Genomic DNA, 12,818 nt, shown 5'->3' with positions numbered 1-12,818 from the left:
TATTAGTGCCTCAGGACCATATTTCCCATTTTTGTCATTTATAGATAGTCGTATTGTTCATTCTGTGGTTATGTTTCTGCTGTATTGATCCTATTTGTAAACAAGTCCCTCAAAGTCTTTTAAACTTGATTTATCATATTTATATAATTAGCAGTTTTACAAAGTTCAAAATACCTAAGAGTCTTCTTCACTTGTATTACACATGGTACAATCTTTCTGGAATTATCATATTTTGATAGTGTTTGGTTTTGAGTACTTCTTGTGCACAATTAATCTCTCTATGTATCTGACTGTAATGCTGTGGAGACTTACTCTCTGAACCACGTGTGCAGCATAAATAATTTTGCAAAATTAATAATTGGTTTAATTATTTTTTTTTTTCCCTTTTTTTCAAAAATTTTAGCATAATTATTGTTTCTACCGTTGCGTCAATTTTTTTTTTCGGTTCATAAATGCGATACAAATTCAATCAGCCATAGTATGTCGTCCGGTTAGGACCGTCATATTAGCAAATTAACAATATTTTTAGTATGTTTTTATGGAATGATCCATCAGGTTCAAATTTGATAGTTATGACAAGAACAAGCGAGTTTAAAATCACTACTAAAATAAACTGCGTATGAACAAAGGCTTATGTGTTGAAAACTTCTAAATGCCTTAGAAATACTGTTGTTTAATGTTACTTTTGTCGCAATATTTTTCTGCTTTTCTCTTTATTTGATTTGAGGCTGATACGTAAAAATGTTTATTTCCGTCTGCTGACAAACAGCAGCATGAATATCCTGGCCGAGGCAGTCATGCCATACGTAACCAGTGGTTTTCCTGACAATTAAGTATATTTCATTCGGTCTCATGTCCGGTTGTCCAGCGCCAGTATTCCAATTGAAGTAAGTCATTTCTGTACCATCGTCGTATGTCCACACATTATGTTGTTCGTCTCTTATTCCTTGGATATATACTTCACCATCCACTTCATTCTCTGTAATTTTGATATTTTGTGTAAGTGAATGATCGCACATTTGACAATTATCATGAACTCATGAGATATTATACTGATGAAATTTTAAGGGATAAGTAGTAATAAAAATATGTCTTTGGAAAAGACAACAACGAAAACACCAAAAGGACAGTAAACGAACAAGAAATAGTTCATAGCAAATTAACTCATACAGTAAACAGCACAAACCAACTAAAACATAGCTGCGCTCCAGTAAAGTTACCAGTCTCTATTTCTTGATCGTTGAAATAGAAAGGATTTTTTATCACAATTGGTCACTGTAGAAACGAACACTCTATATTTGTCTATAAGGTCATGGTGACGACCTTAGCCTATTGGCAACATACCGATGTCGAAGAATTTTTGTGTAAGTCGCTAATTTGTATCTGGGAAATTTGCATATTGGTCGAAATTATGTCAAGAAAACGAGAAGAAATAAAAAAATCCTTACGCAGAAGGATCTTAAAATTTACTACAAAGGAAAGGATATTTGGCTTGTTGGTTGCAGGGATATAAAAGTCCTTGTATCTGTCATGGAATTTAGTTGAAGGTTGTTTTGTTCTGGTCAATTAAGAGGAGGTAAAGATAAGAGGAAAATTTATAGGGTTTTAAACATCAAGCACCTGTTTGAAAATATGATTTGAACTAGGATTCCAGCATCTTCCATATTCCTTTTTGTTCATAAAGCAAAATTTCGTGGGGACTATGAAAAGGAAAGTATACATGCCGTGAAAAGTGGCGTTACATTAACATGTTTTAAAATTTATTCAAGTTGTTAATGGCGATGTGATATATTTTTTTATTCTATGTTGGCATACAAAGAAGAAGAATTTCACAGTATACTTTCTGTTACTATTATTTTACTGTTATCATAAGAATTTTCAAAATCTTCAACTGATAAGTACCACTTCTTGCTCAGCAAACAGTAATGAAGTAGGTAATTAACACAGGTTTTATAACTCGATGTTCTCCATATTGACATGGTTCCAGAAACATCATATCAATAAAGCAGGTATCGGACTCATTAATTAAACAACACATAACAAATATAAATACCTGCACATCAAAATGAAAGGACACATTAGAAATTTCAGAATCCAACGACTCCTCCAAAGCATGAAGACAGGAAACTTAAACCACCAACGTACATAGTACATGATAACATACAATAATAGTTAAATTGAAAATGTTAAAAAAAAAAACAAATAAAAAACATAAACACTCTAAAGCATTATGAAATCCCACAAAAATCGAGTCATAGTGCAAATGCATCGAACAAATTTTTTTTCTTAAGTAAAACTTTATATACGAGTATATTTCTTTCTTCATTTTTTAGTGTTTTGATTTTGCACAAGTAATATATTTTACAAAGAACTTTTCTGCTTTATTGTGCAATTGTGGTGTCAATCAACTATTCTAAATACCATGGCTTTTTATAATTATAGTAAAAAAGATATAACGAAAACTACTAGAATACACCAAGACTATTTATCACACTTTATGTCTACGTATTTTTCGGCATTTTCTATTCAGTAATGTAATCAATTGATGAAAGTTTTTACCTATCAGTTTCTGTACGCAGAATTGTTTCAGTTCTCTGTTGACTTTCACCAGTTCACCACCAGCTAATGATTCACATATTTCAGATAGATGACCATGAGAGGAGGAATTGGGATCATGAATGTAACGCAAACAGAACAGAGAACAAATATCAGGTTTATTCTGACCGTTGCAGTTTGTGTCACCTTGCTCAGATTCTGTAAAGAAAAATAAAGTTTTAAAAAGAAATAAAATAACAGTATTAGTTTACTTTTAAACGTGACCATGAACGTACACATATATACTTCTTATAGTCTTACAAGCGTGACATATGTTAAGCTGTCTTTGTATTGCTTTGAATTGTTTTGTCTTTGCAAAACAAATTCCTATTTTTTTTAAGGTTTCATTCTAGCGTTTTATAAAAGCTGTCAGTTTTTCTTGAATAATTGGAAAAAGAACTTTGAAGCCGATGGTGCCTTAAAAAACAAGTTTAATACCTACATGAAATTGATAGAGCGTGACAATGAGTACAATGATCTTAAGAGATTAATCCTTACGAGTTTTTAATGAAAAATATATTCATTTTCTCATGAAATGTATTTTGGAGATTTAATATAATACATTTCTTCTAGACGTTTCCAACGAATGAACAAACTACGATCCATACTACGTGGTGAAATGGGTACTATTAACTCTCAACTCATGCAGTGCATAAAAAGTCCTTCAAAACTTTCAATCAAACAAAAAAGGAGAACCGAAAAGAAGTTTAATATTGCGTGTTTGATTTATTTAACTTAATTTAATTTCCAATCCCCTCCAAAAACAGAATGCATATGTCTTCTTTATTAAAAACGAAACAGCTTTGTTGTTTTATCGCCGTTTCTTTATAATGGAAAGGATGTGCAAATAGAGTATCGTAATTGCACTTAGTATCTTCACTCACACTCTTTGCCGTTCATATATCAAGGTTTACTCGGCTCTACTCTTTACCGCGATTACATGTGTTTGCATCCAGCGAATGACATCATATTAAACTTCTCGTAAATTGTTAAGACGATAATACGGGAATATACAGGGTAATGACCATGAAATTCCGAAAACGCACGTGTTTCAATTCTTTAAATCACCTCTTTCTAATACTCTAGTAGTAATATGTTCGGAACCATAATGAAGTATATTTATTGTCTCCCAATGATTTTCCGATGATACAATATCTATTTCGTGAGATAAATTCTTTACTTTACTTGATTGTGTATCGGATAAGTGTTAGGTAATTTTGTGGTTACCCTTATTTATACCGCTTGGTCGTTTAAACCAAGTATAATTCCACATTATGAACTCGCACATCACAAAATACCTACTTCTAATCACAAGCGAATGATGTCATCTTTAACAGTTTATATCTTAATGAAATGAACAAATTAACAGCTTAAATTTCATTGTTTCAATTAATACTCAAAAATTGAGTGTGTTTTTCAAAGTGCATTGTAAATCACTTGTTTTATTCTACACAAGGAACCATTTTTGCCATATATTTAAGTTTCATGGGCTTTTCCTCCTTTACAACTTCACATCGATATGTCTCATTCAATAAAGATGCATACATTTCCACCAAGTACACCAATCAATTAAAACGGAATTGTTTGATCGCGTCTACTATTAAATTCGTGTGTTTAGCAATACATTTAACGAGGAAAACGTTGAATCCAATTCTATAACTCATAACATTTCAATTAATTTTGCCAGTATGTTGGTGATGTGAAATGTAATAACACATTTACCGAACTGATAAAACTTAGGCAGTAATCAAGAGGAATAGTCAGAAGGAAAGTCTGCATACAAAATAGCAATATCATGGTAAAAACCAGAAAGTTGGAAAACTACCGCAATAGTCCAGAACTGTACAGGCATTTCAAAATGAAAATAGGTTGAACCAGGTTTGATAGCGCGCTCAACCTTCCACATCCAATACGATTCATTATTTCTAGTTTATTTCAACATAAATGTTCATCATTTTCCACGATTTCATTAAATCATTAAAATACTGATTTTACTTCATTATTATCAAGTCATTACTAGGTGTAAATAAAAAATTTACTCACTTTTAATCAGATAGGAATATTGCCATCCACTTTCAATAACCTTCTGAGTAGATGAAATATCAGTGAAATCTGTGTCATACATTACACATGTCAGTGCTTTGTCGTTGTATGCAAACGACAGACACGCATCTGTCTCGGTACATAGACTTGAACATCTGATCAAACTAAAAGATTGGAAAGAATCGATGTGCTTTTCAAGTATCTTAAAACCATCAAAGTCAGAATTAGAAATACACTTTGATGATTTTATGTTGCTTTCAGCTTCAGAAAACCATTGTTTGTAAATAAATATGAAAAAGAAAAAAGTTATTTTGACTTTCATGATGAAGATTTTGCTAAACATTTGTGCGATTATTCTGATAACCTAGGCGTGCATCTAATTCAATAATATTACAATCCAATTTCAGTAGAATAATTCAAATGTCTTTTATTTAATCTGGAATGGTCCAATATGTTTGTAATAGCGGTTTAATTGCTGCCTTGAATTGCAATTTTGTCACCTATAACTACAAAAAATATCGTTTAACTCTAACTATGGCAAAGTATGAATTAAATATGTCTCTTCATACATGTAATTAGACAAACAACATTTCACAAAATACCTATATGCATGATAAGTATGTAATAAAATTAATTACAGTAATCTATGAAGAATGTATATATTGGCAGGCCAAATAAATACCATTGATTGAAAGTTAAATACATTTTCGCATTACGGGGTGATTATATCCCATGAATTTTGTAAAATGCTACACAGGAATTCAACTATATTATCACACTGCTATAATTTTAAACGAAAATCGTTTTGTCTTTAGAAATACATATGATAGATAGATAGATACAATATAAATTACTGTTCGCAATTACAAATTCGACAAAACACGCTTCAAACCGTTTTAAGATATATACAATATTAGGGTATTGCTACGATAGGCGTTGTTCGTTCTGAGACGGGTCGAATGTGAAAGAGATATTCGTGTACATACTATATGTTAAATGTATGACTTGTGAACGCTGCTTTCAAGAGGAAACGACAAGTATTGGTGGCTCAAAGATTTCTATGGATGAATAAGTTTTGTAGAAAGACCTTTATAGGAGGTGCACGTTGGTGCCGTGATATTTTAAAACGTATGATTTTACTTTCACAACCCCACAAAATTCAAGACTTTTTAAACTCGTAGCTGTTATTTACATATTAATTTTTATTGTACTTAGCTCCTTTTTATTTTCACTTATTTATTGTTCATATCGTTTATACATATTTCTACTACTGATTTTACTGATTGTCTGGTGGCAATTTTATGATGCCCATTTGCGTTGAAATAATGAATCGTATTGCGTAATGGAAGCGGGGGGGTTTACCGCGCAATAAAACCAGGTTTAATTCACCTTTTAATGCCTGTATTCAGTCAGGACCATTTGTGGTGGTTTCCAACTTACCGGTTTTTACCCTGATATTGCAATTTGTTATACGGACTTTCCTTCTGATTACTTCCAATTTTTTATCAGTTCGTTAGTTTTTGTCATTCTCGACGGCGACTGACACATAATAATGCCACTTACTATCGTTTTTCTACTTTACACGTAAGTATCATGCTCATTTATGAACGTAGTGAATGTGTAGATTAAATAAACTGCAGAGACAGCTAAGAAGAGTTATTGTCTTTAATTCTGAGGGTTGATATTTCACTGCCAATATTTCAGTTTAACAACATACACTATCAGAGAAGTGTTGTCTGAAATTAACTCAATAGATAATGTATCGTATTACGATCACAGTGATTACGATGAGGGGAACTAAAATGCGACACCTCTATCCGTGCACCTAATATCTATAGTAACCAAAACACTAATGTCAAAAACTTTTTTGCCTATTTTAAAATTACTATGACAGAAAAATCTCCAATTAAATACTTTGTCCTCTAGTCGCAGATGATTGTGTATTTCATGACCTAATTACACCAATATTAATAGAATTCTAACAGTGTAGTATACATCCACTCTTACCAAACTGAAATGTTTGCTGTAATTTCGCCAGAAACTTTGTTGGTGGTCTGTTAGGCAAATTGTTTAAACTTCCGGCGATGTTTCAGTGAATATTTACCAAAACACATAACTATAACTTTCAAATTCTTTTGAGCATGCTCATTGCTAGTATAAATGTGAATCATGGAGAGGTTTAAGCATTTACCGTTATGTGTATTAATTGCCTGAATGTGGATGCAATATGCAAACAACAGTTACATGTACTAGTTAGAAATAGGATTATCTGCATTGCTACCAGAAGTAGTTATGGTAAGATTTAGATTTATTTTTGCAAGTTGCAGTTATTAAAATGTAATGTATTTTCATTTGATGTTATGTCTTATTCGTTGGCTACAAAGCTATAGATTTTGTCTGCATACATTATACTGGTAGTGTAATTGTGTATTACTGTTATCAAAAACATTTTTATATAAAATCTGCAAGCATGAAACTTACATTTTAAAATTTAAAAGGTGTTTTAGAAAAAAATGAGTACAGAAATTTATCAATCAAGGCTACATTTATCGAGTAATTGAATATTTTCTAGAGATAATTTTGCATTAATAAGTGTCTTCAAATTTGGAGATACATTCTTCAAACAATGTAAACCAAAATTTGGCACAATTGCATGGTATGTAAATTAAAATTAAAAACAAAATATCTTGAAATCTGGCTAGTGCATGTACATATCTTATTATTGCATAATAAAACTTCCCTGAACATCGCAGCAACCCTAATAAGGCTATCAGTGCTTGCCGCGAACCTCATTTGCATAACAATACATTTTGTAGTAATGATGTTCGCCAAAACATGGCAGCTTTCCATATCAGGCTAACTTCATTTGCAAGGTAAATTGTTTGCAGCGAATTTGTGGCGAACGTTTGCAACAATTTTGTGGTAAAGTTGCCGTATATTTGCGGCAAATGTTCGCCAGAGAGCAATATGTTTGTTAAAGGCATAGCATCAGTGGCCATTTATGGTCTTGCTACTAACTACGATGAAAGCAAATGGATTTGTTTTTTTTTTTTTTTTTTTGTTTTTTTGTTTTTTTTTTTTTTTTGTTTGGGGGGGGGTTCAATCAGCCTTTAAGACCTGATTTCTTTATCCTATGTGTTGACGTTTAGCCTTAATTCATACCAAAACTAATATAAATAACACGCACTACATTTACATATCAATTTGTTGATAAAATTAATTTTACTAACATCTATGTTGGGTTTTATTAGAACCAAATATTTATATTAACGACTAACAAAATTTAAACCCCCAACAGCTTTGTCAATCTAATATACAAGTAAACCAGAAAGTAATTTAGTTTTATTGGAGAAACGGCTAATCTTATGTCATTACTCTTCATTGTACACATAGTACAGTCACGTACATATTGAGGTATACGTGTCAAGAAAGAAGGTCGAAGGTTGCAATGTAGAACGTATGTCTCCAAATAACAGTAGAATATAATATGTTAATCTCCAATAGAGGATCCCTCACGAGTTGCAGTTTTCACAAATTGAAATAACAAATGCATAATATACAAATTTATACATGTTTAGACACTAGATGTTCTGCTAAAGATTATTTGATATACATGCATAATTATGGCACCTTGAATAACAATTTGATTGACCACAGAAATGTTTAATGATGATTTCCAGTTTTTTTTTCTTTCTAGTCTCTTTTAAAAGATTAGACATACACTTGCAACCAGTTTCTGAAAATATATGTTTCTTTTTCTAGCAGTATAATTTTTTATTATTATTATTATTATTTTTTTTTTTTGCTTTTGATACTTTATATGTATCATTTTAGTTACTACATGTTCTTTGTTGTGTATGTATGTTTTCCATGGCTGGTCTTTGTCCCTAGATTACATTCTTTTGATTACTGCTATAACCTTGGTTCCCTTGATTACTCTTTCTTTGTGTCTTGAATATTTCATTTATTCGATTCTGTCTAAGTCTTTCATAATAGAATTTTGATATCTCAGTCGCACTTAGTTATGAAGCTACTTATATCATTGTATATGTATTTGTTCATATACAATGATTCACCAGGTATATAAATCGGAGTTACTTCAAAATCTTGTGGAAGAGAAAAAAGTTAAAAAAAAAACTATAGCCTTTAATTTCACATGTCGATGTTCTCTCCATTAATAATAAATTTAAAAAAAAATACTTCTGTTTATTTATCTACCACAATAAGAATTAAAGAGTCTACTGAGACAGCTTCTTCCGTGTTATTTTTAGACCGTCATCTCTAATTTGATGACAGTAATAATCTCAGTAATAAATTATTTGACAATTAAGACGGTTTTGATTTTAAGATTACAGATTTCCCTTTATTGTGCAGTACAAAATACCAGCTGGTCAGCGCATGGTGTTCATATTTCTCTGTTGTTAAGGTATATCAGAGCAAGTAGCGACTGTTCTGACTTCTTAAGACGCCACCGTTGCCCTAGAGACAGGCTTTTGTACCAGTGTTATAAGAAAATACGTCTCATACACTGACTTTAAACAGTACTTCCGGTTATTCTTATATGAAAAATATTCTGTTTCCGACAAACAGATTTTGAAAATGTCTATAAAATTAGTTTCTGTAGTTTTTACTTGTATATTATTACTATTTGAACTTGAACTTGGTGCACCTTCCTCACTAAGTTCACGACTTTTTTTAAACGCTGGGATTTACATCATGTTTATTGTATTTAGTTTTTATTCATATCTTCTATACTATTTGGACTAATGTTTTTTGCGGATTTTGACTGGTGGCAATTTGATGCTGCCAGTTTCAGTTTAGATATACCGGAAATAATAAACCGTAATGGATGCGGAGATTTTTTTTGAAGTGCCTGTACTAAGTCAGGACATTTGTGGTGGTATTCCAACTTCCACTTTTTGTCCTGATATTGTCAATTGTTATACGGACTTTCCTTTTAGACTATTTCGTTTGACTGCTGCCTAATCTCCTATTTTTATATCAATAAACCAAATGGAAATAAATAAAATATTATTACCTGTAACTTCTATCAAGCGTGAATGTTGTGTTAATACTTAGTCTTGCCCTATTTATTGGCACTCATATCAAACTGCGCCATGGAAAACTTTTATTCGTTGGTGTTGAATTAGAATTGGTTATTTAAGTTGCAATATAGGCTATAATAGAATGTGTTTAATGTTCAACTAAAGTCAACATCTATAGGACATTAAGATAATTCTGGTCAATGTGATAAATATGTTTCTGAAAACTTTGCTTAATGCTTCTTTATACAGTGATCTACATATATGCATGTTTCCCTCCTTCACAAAACATGTTTCTACAGCTATTTTTGTAAAAAACAGTAGTGTAAACATCAAATTTTAAATTAAATGAATAAATTTACCAGAACAGATATTTGTTCGGAAATGCAAAATATGCTAAATATCTAAATAGCGAAGTGCAAGCTAACAATAATATGTGAAAAATCGCCAGATCTGAATGAAAAATTTAATACTTTATGATTTTAGCTGGATCAAGGTATAAAATATCTCAATTCATCTTAATTTAAAGAAATGGCATTTTTTTTAAATTAATAAAGCTTTTGCACTGCATAAAACATTAAGGAACAGGACTATATGAATTTCAGACCTCAAATCTTGTATTTGACTGCTTTAGATTTATTCTAAAATATGTTGTTTATACTTTTGTTGTTAATGTTATATAGAAGTTATAAAACATTGTTGTTTCTGTTTGACTTGCGCTTTGTGTTAAATACATAATCTGTTCAATGCATTTAATCAACACAAGTTGCTTTTGAACTTCGCACTATTTACATAAAGTACACATAACATACGGATTTATAGAAAAAACTAGTAGGCTGCATCTTTATATTGTAATCTACCGAGACGACTGAAAATTATTAGTACCTGCTCCCTTCTATGCATTCACCTGTAATAAACCACTCGTTCACCGTCAATACTAAAGCTGTCTACGAATAATTTGCCATTTGAGGTTTAGCTTGGAATGAAAGAAGAGTGTTGCAGAGTACCAGTCAGAATAGTTATCTTCATAAATTTCATGCAGAGTCTAATCTAAATACTGTTGGTTCAAAACAAAAAACTTGCATAAAGAAAGGGGACGCCAAGCTTTATTTGCTAATTTTTGACAAAATTTTACATTAACTTTTTTTTTTAAACAAAAAGATGCATCCAATCCTCGAAACCATCCTTCTGTATCCGCTAATGATAGTTCGTGCATTTCAGAATGGTATCATTCATAAAAATGATGCCTTAAAATTCCTCTCTATTAACTCAACATGTCGAGAAAGAACGTTTATCAATATTATTCATGTTGGCTGTAGAAATTGTCGTATATCCTTCTGAACGATAAAAAACTAATGCCAAATTATCCAAATGAAAACTACAAAACGTTTGAAATCGATCTCCATTTTTCCTTTTTATGTTATCCCTTTAGTCCACCAAAAAAGATGGTACACCTAGATACAGATATATAGTTCTTGGTAGGGATTCCTGATACTTTGTAAGTAGTAATTCCAAATCATCTTTCAAATATACAGAGGAAGATGTTTACAAAATGCTGGATTTTTTGTCCAGTGTGGTGGACGTGTTTTTCAACAAACGGTCGGGATTCCAATGGGAACAAATTGTGCTCCTTTACTTGCTGACCTATTCCGTCACTCTTATGAGGAAAACTTTATAGCTGATCTGATCCAAAAGAAAGAATATCGTTTGGCTAGATCCTTTAAACTCAGTTTTCGCTATATAGATGACGTATTAACTTTAAACAATCCTAATTTTGGGGATTTGATACATCGCATCTACCCCCAAAGAACTTGAGATAAAGGATACTACAGACACTGTGAAGTCAGCCTCATATTTTGAACTACACTTAGAAATCGATGGTAAAGAAAAACTATTGACCAAACTTTACGACAAACGTGATAACTTTTCATTCAAAATTTTGAACTTTCCTTTCATCTGTATCAACATCCCTTCAGCGCCTGGGTATGGAGTGTTCACATCACAACTCATACGTTATGCCAGACTTACCGAAACTATGCAAAATTGTTGTATCACGCCAGAACACTAACAAATAGGCTTCTTGAACAGGGTTATGTTGCTACAAGATTAAAGTCCTCACTACAGAAGTTTTATGGTCGTCATCATCGTGGATCGTTATGGTGTATCCATCTGCACCATGAAAACTGATTTATTCAACGAATCATAGTTTTCCTTTCCTCGTTAGTATACCCGGACTTGACTTTTTATGATCAACTCGGCGGGTGTTTCTAGAAAAGCAGAGGACACTTACCCTACCGGTGCACCTGGTCCATGCTCCCAGTTTTTAGTGGAGTCCGAGTTGCTCATTTGCTTTTGTTACTTTGTATGTATGATTTTAGTTATTTTATGTTCTTTGTTGTGCGTGTCTGTTTTCCATGTCTGGTCTTTGTCCCTGGATTACATTCTTTTGATTACCGCTATAACCTTGGTTCCCTTGATTATACTATTAAATACTATATATTGAGAGACTTGATAGTTTAAATAAAAAAATATTATTTATTTATATATCTTGCATGAGTTATATTGAGACCTGGAATTTATTTTAAACCAGATATTATTTAGTTACCTTGTGTCACTTTACTTGATAAGAATTTCAATATTGAGATGCGATAGTAGATATTTTATTTCACTAAATACCTCAAATGAGGTATGTCAGTTCAATTTTATATTAAATTAAACAAACAGTGTGAACGTATTTACAATGGAATAGTATTATGCACATTATACACGAACAAGTAAAGATACATATAATGTATAATATGACTATATGGCAGGAAGTGCAAAATGACATTTCAGAAAGATTTAATGACAATGTTGCAATTATCTTGCCAGTTTTAAATGAACATATTAGTCAAACATTTCTTAATATTTTTGTGAATACAACGAAATTTTAGGATTCTTTCTTCATTCCACATTAAGCTGTAATTACATTCATACAGAGTACTCTTAATATCTAATTACCATTTAGAATGATAAACATTTCTCTTACTAAGCTGATACTGTATATAATACAAGGTATATGATATATTTCTCATTTACCACACATGCTATATACAAATTTGAATTTTATTATCATTCCATTTTGTTATTATGATAACA

At 31.6% G+C, this 12,818-nt stretch overlaps 1 protein-coding gene across 1 annotated transcript in view; it reads right to left on the bottom strand.

Moving 5' to 3' along the window:
• Nucleotides 1–5,058, bottom strand: part of LOC148609358 (uncharacterized) — a 5,359-nt gene extending 301 nt beyond the window's left edge. The window contains exons 1-3 of the mRNA XM_088540617.1: nucleotides 4,639–5,058; nucleotides 2,560–2,754; nucleotides 1–979 (exon numbers count right to left, since the gene is read on the bottom strand). The exon at nucleotides 1–979 is cut by the window's left edge and continues 301 nt beyond it. Of these exons, the coding sequence (XP_088396743.1) occupies nucleotides 714–979; nucleotides 2,560–2,754; nucleotides 4,639–4,981 (804 nt within the window). The 5' untranslated portion in view covers nucleotides 4,982–5,058 and the 3' untranslated portion in view covers nucleotides 1–713. The remainder of the gene's footprint in view (nucleotides 980–2,559; nucleotides 2,755–4,638) is intronic.
• Nucleotides 5,059–12,818: the final 7,760 nt, after the last annotated feature.

This window comes from Perna viridis, chromosome 8 (genome assembly GCF_037379345.1).
Source record: "Perna viridis isolate PV_CMFRI_1.1 ecotype Kerala chromosome 8, ASM3737934v1, whole genome shotgun sequence".
NCBI lineage: Eukaryota > Metazoa > Mollusca > Bivalvia > Mytilida > Mytilidae > Perna > Perna viridis.
The sequence above is the reverse complement of the archived record's forward strand: the minus strand, read 5'-3'. Positions and strand labels throughout refer to the sequence as shown.